This window comes from Tribolium castaneum, chromosome 9 (assembly GCF_031307605.1).
Source record: "Tribolium castaneum strain GA2 chromosome 9, icTriCast1.1, whole genome shotgun sequence".
Lineage (NCBI taxonomy): Eukaryota > Metazoa > Arthropoda > Insecta > Coleoptera > Tenebrionidae > Tribolium > Tribolium castaneum.
In genome coordinates this window covers 9847550-9858733 of record NC_087402.1, presented here as the reverse complement: position 1 = coordinate 9858733, position 11184 = coordinate 9847550, and the positions used below count along the sequence as shown (strand labels likewise).

Below are 11184 nucleotides of genomic sequence, written 5' to 3'. Positions count from 1 at the left end.
AATTTTTTCACTTCTGCGAAGAAATATGAAAGATGCAAGTGGTTTAAAGCTACGTGGGTGTAAAACATGATACAAATCCGGGAATGTGGATAACTATTTGCCAATAAGTTGATTAACGAGCTTATACATTAATTCCTCATTAGCTATTACGGAATTTGCAATACCATTTCTCTGTGATTAATTTTAGCTTCGATCAGCCTCTAATTGTGAAAATTTGGGCAAAAACTCGTCAAGTGTGATCTATTTTTAGCCTATCGGGAGCAAATTATCTCAAATTGCTAAGGGTGGTCTCGAGTTCGTCTCGGAAATATCGCATGATTCGTAAGAAGTTTTAATGCAAATTGAGTCCTGGTGGTAATTTATTGTAGTTTAAAGTGAAATTGGGCAATTTCGTCAAAAAGTAATTATCGACACATGTCGCCGGTTAATGAATGACGAGTGCAACAAGGTCTGAATATTTGTCGTGGGCGCGTGGATGGAACGCATGCCCTACGGAGGGGAGGCGTTGTCCTGCAGTATAACCGCGCCACGACGTCGAGGACGCCCATTCATCGGCGAAAATCCATCTGTGACACTACACAGCGTCTTTAGTTTGGTTTTCGTTCGAATTATTTCACGTATCATGAAGTACACTTGGTTGGTATTAGCGGCCTGCATGGTGTTGGTTCTCGCGGAGTTGCTCCCGGGGGCCGCTGCAGGACCCTATCTAGATGACGGTAAGTCAGAGTTTACAAAAAGATATGCAACACTAACCTACTCGTCAATTTTATCAAACAAACGATTGTTAAATTATTATGCATTTCTAGAAAAAATTGTTACACAATTATCATTTTATTATTATTATTTGAAAATTATGTAATTTAACCTTTCGCTTAATCAGTTGAAAATTTGGCAAACAGACAATTCACTGATCAAGATTGTATCAGATTATTACCTATTCCATAGATGGGATTACACTAATATTTTAATCCTACTTAATAGTGTAATAGTTTATTATTTAAACATTTATTGTAAGAAAATTTTACGAAGTAAATAAAAACTGATTAAAATCTTTTACAAAGTTTAAAATCGTCGTAATACAGATTTAACCAAAAGAAATGTACAAAATTGAAAGGCTTAGTGTGAGAACATGATAAGCCACAAAAACTAATTAACCAATTTTTGTATGAAAGTCTGTTAAAATTTTATTAATAAAAAATAATTACTGCTTTAAATTACTCCCATGTAATGGCACATTATTTTTACTGTACCTTTTTACAGTATTGCTCATTCTGAAACTGTAGATATACGGGTATAATTCATTTTACCAGAATGTGTAGCATATCATATTTTTACACTAATCTCTTCAAATTATATTTTTGTTATTATACTCATTTTTCAAAAAAAATTCAAACAAGTCAATTGTAATGTGGTATTTATGATGTCATTCGTTTTTAAGTTGTGACCTTATATTTATTTTGTTTAATGACAACCGACGCTTTTTTTAATATTACGTAACTTTATTTTTTGGTAATAAGCAAAAAAAAATCTTAATCTATAAGCGGCAATTGTTTTTTTATAAAAAAAATATATAATTAGCATGAAAACACTTAATATGACGCCTAAACACCAAAAATAAACAAGAAAACCTTTATAAAATAAAGCAAGAACAAAAAGATAAAGCAATTTTAATACTTTTAAATTTACTTAATTTTTTTTTTTAATTTGGTTTACTTAATTTTTTATTTTATATTACCAGAAAGATGATAATGTTTACTATCTAAAACACGAAACAAAAATGTCAGTTGTCATCAAAAAAATAAAAATGTAAAAAATTCGAAAACGAATAACGTTAAAAATGACATTATAGTGTCAAATATACATTTAAATAAGTAAAATTGACCAAAAAAGACACACAAAATTTATGATCACTGTTATTAGTAATTCTTTAAAAAAATCCTTAAACAGGTCCATATTATTGTTTTAAATGCTACATTTTTACATCATAGTGCCATTCATATCGCAAACGTTTTTTGAGTTGTGACGTCTTTCTTATTTTTTTTTAATGATAACCGACATTTTAGTGCACTGTTTTAGATAATACACATCTTTATTATCTTTCTGATAATAAAAAAAATAATAAATTAAATTAAAAAAATAAAATAAAAAATTAATTCATAATTAAGCATAATGAACTTTTTGTCTTTGACTTATTTTATAAGTGGCAATTGTTTATTATTTTTATTTTTCTAAAATTGGCATAAAAACATTGAATATCACACCTAAGCACAAAAAAATAACTAAAAACCATCACTCCTTATAAAATAAAGCAAGTACGAAAGCTCTTTGTGCAAAACACTTAATAACTTTTAATTTTATTTTCTTTTTTGTTTTTTTTTTGCTTCATTTTTTAATTTTTTTTATACTTACCAGAATGTCAGTTATCATTTAAAAAAATAAAATCGACTTTTCGAGATTTTTTTTGAAAAATGACCCGCTACAATAGTATATTAAGTATCAAGAACGGTAAGCAAATTTTACCAAGACATTTGTTTGGAGGAGGAGCGTGGCGTAGTGAAGCTTATGACGTTTTTTAAACGATCCTAAATTTTTTTTTAATTTAGTAAATAAATAAATAATGTCAAAATAATTGGCAAGACAGCATGTTACCATTTGCTATATCTAAATTGTCGACAAAATTACTTACCGACGCCTTGGACGTAGCAACAAGTAAACACCAGTTACTGTCTTGGAAACAGGCGTGGTAAAAATCACATAAAGCTCAATAAATTGTGCAAAAAAATATGAATTGTGTACGTTATGTTTGGTTCAGTCTGTCTAAATTTTTTTCGATTAAATCTTTCGACAAAAATTGAATCTGATTTAAATAGTTCTAATTCTTTGGTTGTAGTTTTTATTAAAAGAATGTTTTCTAAAAGATTGTTATTTATAATAACTAAAAAAAATTCTATCATTTCTATGCACCTGTTGTATTACACATAAATTCCCTTTTAAACCTTATGCAAAATTGGTGGATGCGCCGGGCAAATAAAATTTAATCAATTTTAAAATCTTTCTGTTTTATTAGCAAAAGCAATTTTTTACACAAATTACTGCTTAAAAATGTTACTTTTATCTTAAAATTTTTGAGCCAAGGTAAAAAGTACATGCGGTTGAATTATGAATTGATTACTGATGATGAAGTATACAGGGTGCTCAAAAACTGGCGCACCAACTGGGTGGTACGTTATTGAAAAGCAACTGCAGATTACGGGAAAAATGTTGAAAAAATTCCTAAAGTCATATTTTAAGAAATCTGGAGCTACAAACTTATTGTGTTAACTTCTTTAGTTTATATTATTTTTTTATGTTTTTATGTTTCATACGAGGTAATCGTTCCGTAACAAAACGATGAATAATTATTTTTAAATTTACTCTGAGACTTTAACAGTTTTTTTAATTTAAAAAAATTAAAATTCATCCAAAAAATCACAATGTGTGGATGTGCCAACACTGGGAATTATTTCCTAGGAAACCGCTTCAAAAATAATTTATTTTTATTGTTGCTCAAATTCTATTGCGATCATGACTGTTAGACAACGTTGCCACATATCATTTATCTAAAATCCGTTATTTATCATTAACTTTATTACAAAGAATTTTTTTACTATTTTTACCTTTATATGTAACGAGTTTTCTACCACACACCATTGAGTTGGTGCGCCAGTTTTTGAGCACGCTGTATTAAGCTGCCTGTTGGGCATAATTTTTAACTCTAATTTTTATCAGCTGTCTTCTTTATAATTCCCTTTTCAAATCTCTAGTTGTACTCAACTCTAATAAAATATCATTTGTTTTCATGATAAACATGCGAATAAGGCTGTCATTTTTTCCCAAACTTTTATTTTACCAAAAATAATAACGAAAATGAGTTCAAGTCTACAAGTTAAAGACGTAAAATTTTTCCGTGTCTTTCAAAAGTTTCTCAGACTTCTAATCTCAGGTCGTGAAACTTCTGATAGACAAGTTGTCAGGTTTATTTTTTTACATTTGGACGCTACATGTTATAATTTCCGCTACAAAATAGAAACCCCCGACGCGTATTGGATTTTCCCAACAAATATTTTGTTTGGGTTTTGTAAGTATTGAGACTCATATTTCTCAAGAGAATAGTTGTCCCAGTTTTCATACGAGATAGTTCTCCTAACAACGTCATAAAGGGTTCCATAACACGTCAAAGATGTTAACAACTAACAGATTTATGACTATTTCGGGACATTTATTTGTAAAATTACTTGTGGCGGAGTTTCTAATGCAAATAAAACTTTAGTAGTTTTGATAAAGTTGGCGTAAAAAGCAGTGGTTTGCCGAGGTCTTATCTTTTAAGACAGTTAAGCTTCCCAAAAGAGTATTAAGCTGAACTTTTTTTATCGTATGTGTTACTCGGCCGTGAAAAACGGTTCAATTTAGCGTTTCCGTCGGCGATGGTTTAATTTGCTTTATTTTTGCGTAAAATCTGAAGCGATTTATTAATCCACCGAGAATATATCCCCTTTGTTTCAGCCCACAAGCATTAAAATTACCATTTCTTTCAGACAGTAGAGAAAATTTTCAGATCTAAATTTCAAATCACTCCATTTCAGACAGTACTGAAAATTTCAGTGAGCAAAACTAACCACACTATGAAGGCCAAGGAAATTTTCACTTTTTACAGAAAATTAAATGCAAAACCGTGCAATGTAGCGAACTAATAAATCGAAATTGTAAAAATAAACAAACCACACAAAAAGATAACTAGTTTATCTGCACATCAAATATGCGATAACAAATTTCAAAAATAAAATGAATCAAAGAGTCTGACAAACTAAAAATTAAAACCCCGGCATGAAATACCACAGCTCCGTTTTTATAACAAATCAATGTTATTGGCCGCTTAAATAATAAAGCTTTTATTATGGAGTGTTAAATTTCCGACCACTTTTTCGCAAAAACCCATAAAAATCCTTGCTTGACAATCATTTTTATTATCCTTTTAACTCCCTAACGATGGGAAAAATCGTAAAAACTGTTGCTATAATGCTTAATTAACTAAATTTAGTGAATTTCCAAACCCTTAGCAGCACTGTATAAATAGATTCCAGTTATGACAAGCTTCCTAAAACTTAATACAATCTACCAAATGTTCAAACGGGACCACATTTGCATAGAGTGACAAGACTGACAAGAACATTTCTGAAATTGAAATTGTAGCACAAAACTAATTAATTTGCAATTGAGAGAAGAGATTTTCATGAATTGGGTTGCAAGGATAATGCGGACTGTTATCTCATGTCAATAAAACAATACAAATATTGTTACGTTCTCTGACAGGCTGGTAAATAATCGAAAACACAAGAAACTGAAGACAATTTGTGCAAGGTTAGATAAATAATCTCGAAACCCGACGCGGTTTGCGCGAAAACGACCACATTTATTCTTTATTAACGCGGTTTTGTTAACTTTATTACTCTCAGTACCGCGTTTTGTATGTAGTTGGTTACCCTCCTAAATTAGGGAGATAAAACAATCATCGGTAATGCAATTATTTCAAACGTGATCGAAAGGACGAAAGAAATTCCAGTTGGTATCTTGCTGAGTAAATATTTCCTTCGATTCGTTTATCTAGGAGATAATAAATTCGAACTCCTGTGAATCGAACCGAACAAATAAAACAATAAGAGGATTATTACAGCGATTGTGCTGCTAACATCGTGTTTCACGTCGGGAGAAATCAGCCTTATGTTAGTTTATGCGAGATTTTTAATTAAACACGAGAAACCCTATTGAATTTATTGATTAGACGAAAAGTTTCCTTATTTAATTTCCTCCCGATGACCAACAAGTTTCAAGGATCTCCGGAGCTTTTCAACTTTAACAATTTGCCTGCGAGCTTACATAATTCTTTGCATCGCTGCTAAATTACATAGAGGCGCTTTTTCACAAAATAATTACCCAGACTTTATTTTCGAAAATAACTAACGACTGAAAAGAAAATGTTAATTTTTGTGTAAATATTTTCTTCGCGTTAATTAAATGTTCATTGCACGTGTTAAATGTCTTTGAAAATAACACAACATTACGGAAATAATTAAAGCTGTGTGAGATGGGCACATAAAAGAGATAAAATCTCTCGGAAGTTGTCTCGCTTTCAGCTGCAGCTAAAGTTAATTACTCTCCTTTCTTTAATTGTTAAAAAAGACCTTGGTTAAAAGTTTTTATTTATTGTGTTTCAAGTTACACCTACAATTTAATGGCGTTGTAAAGTCACAACTTCATTACAGTGTTAAGCGATAAATCTTAATTTAAAAAGTTTAACATGAAACGTTTGAATTTTTTGCAACACGCGTTTTCACTCAAGCGAAAATTTTATTTGTTTACATTAATTCAGTGCTATTTGCAAACCTCGTCAAGGCATGAAAGCATTTGATTTTAATGGAAAGGACAGTCTCGAAACGGAATTCTTCGCTTCAAAGCGGCTGAAAAAACAGTTTTCTTTCAGCAGAATTATGCAAAAGTTGTTGACATTTTGTCGGAACACAACGTTGTGACAAATTAAGTTTTTCATTTCGACCTGCCCGCCCTTTTATTTGCATAATTGGACGCTTTTGCACCGTGCAACACTTTGACCGCAAACTTAATTGAAAGCACGGTTTTTGTATTGGGCCGAAATTGCTTATATTAGAGTCTTGTTTCAGACGAAGGCCTCCCTTCGGACGACGACTACACGGAAAACGCAATCGATCGTTTGTTACAATCTGCTCAGAAGTGAGTATAATTACCCTTACAAGATGCTTGTTGTCTTAGACAGCTTTTTAAATTGATTTCTCCTCTCCACAATCACTAATTAAACTTCATGAATTTTATTATGTGTTATTAGAGACCAGTCGCTGATTTAATTGCTATTTTAACTCACAATGCAGCTTCCTCTCGACTTAATTAACGTTGTCAGGCTAGAGAGTTTTTAATTAAATATTCTTAAATGCACAATGAGGAAAATGGGGCTTAATGTGGATAGCTACTTTGGGGCTTTAATGGAACGCGTTAAAGCAACAAGATGAGACACTTTTAAACGAGATGGGAACGAATTGCCCACAAATCCGACTGGTTAAAAAACATTTTTATTAAATGTAATTTAATTTAAAAGTCTCAGATCCTGCTTAAATTTCGCACAGGAAATTCACTGATTAAATCGAAAATCGACACGAAAATTGCTATTGACAGTAAACTAATTTTGTCTCTATTTGCTGTTTACTGCAAGGCTGTAAGTGAAATACGATTAGGTAAAAAGTCGACGAAACGGCAACCTGTAAACTATTGAGTACAGTTAGTTTCAGTTTTAAATTGGGTTGTTGAGATAAATATTCACCCACTGTTTCCAAACTTAATTTTCTCCCAGTAATTAGTTTATTAGTGCGATTTAATTACCAGAGCTGTTGTAGCCAAAACAATGCGAAACTTCTTGAATGTTTGACAAGACCTCCACCAATATGAAATATCGTGGGTGCGAGATGATCTTATCTGATAAAATTTTGTAGAAATTTTGTGTTCAGAGCGCAAGCTCAGGCTCGAAAGATCCATTAGAGGTCCCCGAGCTTTTAAATGTTGTGGGTGTGTAGTAGTTTTTTTCCTTAAAAGCCGCACATCACGTTGAATTTAATTTGCTTGGCACCGGCGCAAAAATTAGAAAAATCTTTGTAACCACATCACGGATTTTCGGTTTGTTGGCTGTAGGAGTCGTTGTGCTACGTGTTAGAGTAGAGTGATTGTTTGATGTGGTTGTAAGCGATTTCTAATTTCCTTGCAGACGTTCTTCCTTAATTTACCTTTTCAGACGAGCCTGTGTGAGAAGAGGAGGGAACTGCGACCATCGACCGAACGACTGCTGCTATAACAGTTCGTGTCGTTGCAATTTGTGGGGCTCTAATTGCAGATGTCAACGAATGGGACTGTTCCAGAAATGGGGCTAGACCTTGAACTAATTTAAGCTGAAACGGAGGGCCTCGAGCGGCGGTCGCCGGATGAATTATTTTCTTTACGAAAAGAACTGATTTTTGTATTAATTGCGGCTCCGTTTGAGGCTTTCTCCAAAAACCGACAATTGGCGCGATTACGGATACGATTAATGCATGGTTTAAGTTCCTTTGGTTTTGTTTCGTCGAACCCAAACATTGCTTTGTGAAGTCGATAATAATTAAAACAATAAAAAAATGAACGAATTACAATTTATTTTTGATACTTTGCTTATACAGCGTTCTAGTTTTGAGGCTTCTTTCATTTTAGGTTTCACTGATGTTGTCATCGACATCTTTTGACAACGATACTTTTGACTAAAAGAAAGAATTTCTGTGTGCGAAAATTCCAATTCGGCACAAATTATCGAATCGTGACGATGAGTGCGACATCTGACGGTGATCTGATTCGAAGTTCGTAATTTTTGCCGAATTACACAATCAGCTGCTCTCCCATTAAAGGTTTTTCCAGCCACACCCTTAATGGGAATGCATGTCTGACGTTATCTTAGGTAATTTCTATAATATGACACTATATTGTAATTATGTATGTATGTATAGATGTAATGTCATTAAGGCGACATCTGTGGTGCTAGTGATAAGGCCGCAGATTCACCATCTAACATTGTTGTTAGTGATTTGAATCCTATATAAATATGTTTCTATGTGAAAGGGTACAACATTCAAATGATTCTGTCAATACTAAATATATCAATTGGCCTACCCACGACTCTCATTTGCCCACTCTCCCATACCCAACATAACTGGAGACTGACACCGGAAAAACGATCTCCACTCAATCAATGTCAATAAATAGACCTTGCCGAGAAGCCATCGTAAAACAATAATGAGGAAAAGACAAACAACACTTCATTAATTTACTGTAATGAACATGTTTCACAGAAGCTTCGCAAAGAAAAACTTAAATTATTTCCATAAAAAACTCTAGTGATAAATCACACAAGTGTTGCCAGCAGATTAGTCAACAATTGACCAATAAATTAAATTTCGTATTCGGATTATTAAATCCGCGCTGTTTCAGCTGTGAATTGTGCAATAAATAACCGGGGTTTAAAGCGTCATGCCCCCGAAAATCAAATAACAAAGTCATTGAGTAATTCAGCAAAATTTATTTTCATAGTTTCCAAAAAACTTGATCGTAATCCATAGACTGCAGCTTCGTTTTTATTGCTCACGTCCGCAGTTTCGAAATAATTTCTTTCACGTTTTAATTGAGCATAAATTCTCCCTTTCCCTGTCAAATGTTACCAGTATCGTAAAACACATGTGTCTCCATTATTCAAAATTCAAAACTTCAAGAAAATGTGACTGCACTGGAACTTATTCATCTGCCACGTCGTATCTAAGCGTGAAATATTGTGCAGAATGTTCTCACAGTTTGCCTGCTAATGTGAAAATCACATTTCAGTTGAATTCAGCCAAGTTTGATTAAATGTCACAAAATGTGTGTTTGTATTTTATGAAACCAAACGTAATTGGGATTTTTTAACCGCTTAAGTTCCGAATTTTGTAAATAAAGCTTGGTTATTTACATACGCATCCATTTAATTTTAATACAAGATCTTGCAAAAGCGGTGAAATAAATGAAGAATTTATTTTTACGTTTGAAATAACACGAAATTGTATTGCTTTAACTACGGAAAACTTTATTATTATTGGAAAAACGATGAATAACTTTGCTAAAGCATTATTAATTTGTAGGAACTTTATTGCTTCGCCGCTTCCTTCCGTTATAAATCTATGTCGGGATGTTTCCTAAGTTGCACATTTAAACCTTATTAGAAAAGTTTATAATTCTGGTAATGGCTCACCGCTGTCTTTAAATTCCCATAAACCGAGTCTTATATTCATGCAGCGAGAATTTGTTCAAACCGCGATGGACTCACATTTTGATTAATTAACTTGAAAGAATTAAGTAAAGCTTTCGTGTCAAAAGCTACGCAATTAGTTATCTTCCAACTAGATCGATATCTGGAACATTGTGGTCGTGCACTTAGTTAAAGAGTAACTCCCTTTATTACAAAATGCACTCCCGTGTGCTCATTTATGACGTCAATCTTCCTGTGTGTATCAAATAAAATCGTCACATTTGACCTTAAAGTCGTTAGTTTTTAATCATCAAAGTCGCCTCAAAATGAAATTTTTCTCCCTCGTAAAAATGGTTTCACTTGGAGTTAAAACGATAACGTGATCGATTGAAACGGAATCTGCAAACAACGTGTTATTAGATCAATAAATTAGATGACGACAGTGTTTCATGATTCATAGTGGCACTAATATAATTGTTCTAATTTTGGCAACAATTTATTTTATATCTCGGGCATTTAACATTTGGCCTTTGCTACAACTAGGTCATGTAGTAGTAAAAACTCGTGTAAAAATCCACGTTTTAATGAAATTATAATTACCAAGGATGGGTGGGAGAAACGCTGCACAAACACAAATTTTGCGAAAAATTGGTGCACGTAATTTCCTGTGAATAAGGCCCTAACATATTTACATCGTAATTGCCTTTACCTATTAAATGGTTAGCGAGACTTAGGTTCCGCGAAAATTGCAAAATATATTAGAACGGCATAATTCACTAAGGAGTTTAATTGGATTAAATCAGCTGGGTCCTAATTAAAACGGGGTGTAAAAACCGGCATAAATATAAAATTTCACAACAAACGTCTCAAATTTCTGAAATAAACACAAACTAAATATTTACACGATGTTTCGATTGACCATAAAGTGTAAATCTATTCGTGTTGGGTTTTTTAAGCAATTTTTTGCTGAAATAACTAGAACTGGGTTTAAACGAATGACACCCACGTCGCGTAAAACTAGAAAATCACGAATCCAATAACATTTCACATCCAAGAAAATAAAATCTAATTCAATATCAATAAATATCTGCAACTTCCAAATATATGATCAGAATTATTCGCTTGAGCGCTTTCCCGAACAAAAGCTCCTTTAATAAAGCTCTGAATAATTTCCATCTTGTCGAGATCAGTGTTATTGGTTTGGTGGGATAACACGAAATATTTTTCAGATTCGCTCCGGTTGTTTTATTGGTTGCAGGCATTGCGAATTCCGGAAGTCGCTTTCCTGCGATCCTGCTGCATACACAAGGTATGCATTCCTGCTAGAA

The 11184-nt window shown here is 32.8% G+C and overlaps 1 protein-coding gene across 2 annotated transcripts; it reads left to right on the top strand.

Moving 5' to 3' along the window:
* Positions 1–524: 524 nt before the first annotated feature.
* Positions 525–8750, top strand: LOC656848 (hypothetical protein). 2 transcript variants are annotated; one of them, XM_008194546.3, is made up of 3 exons: positions 525–716; positions 6714–6783; positions 7823–8750. In XM_008194546.3, exons 1-3 carry the CDS (start codon positions 623–625, stop codon positions 7983–7985), a joined length of 327 nt encoding a protein of 108 aa, XP_008192768.2. In that variant the 5' UTR covers positions 525–622; the 3' UTR covers positions 7986–8750. The 2 variants fall into 2 exon arrangements, with proteins under 2 accessions (XP_008192768.2, XP_968442.3); XM_963349.5 differs by having other exon boundaries at positions 528–716; positions 7850–8750.
* Positions 8751–11184: the final 2434 nt, after the last annotated feature.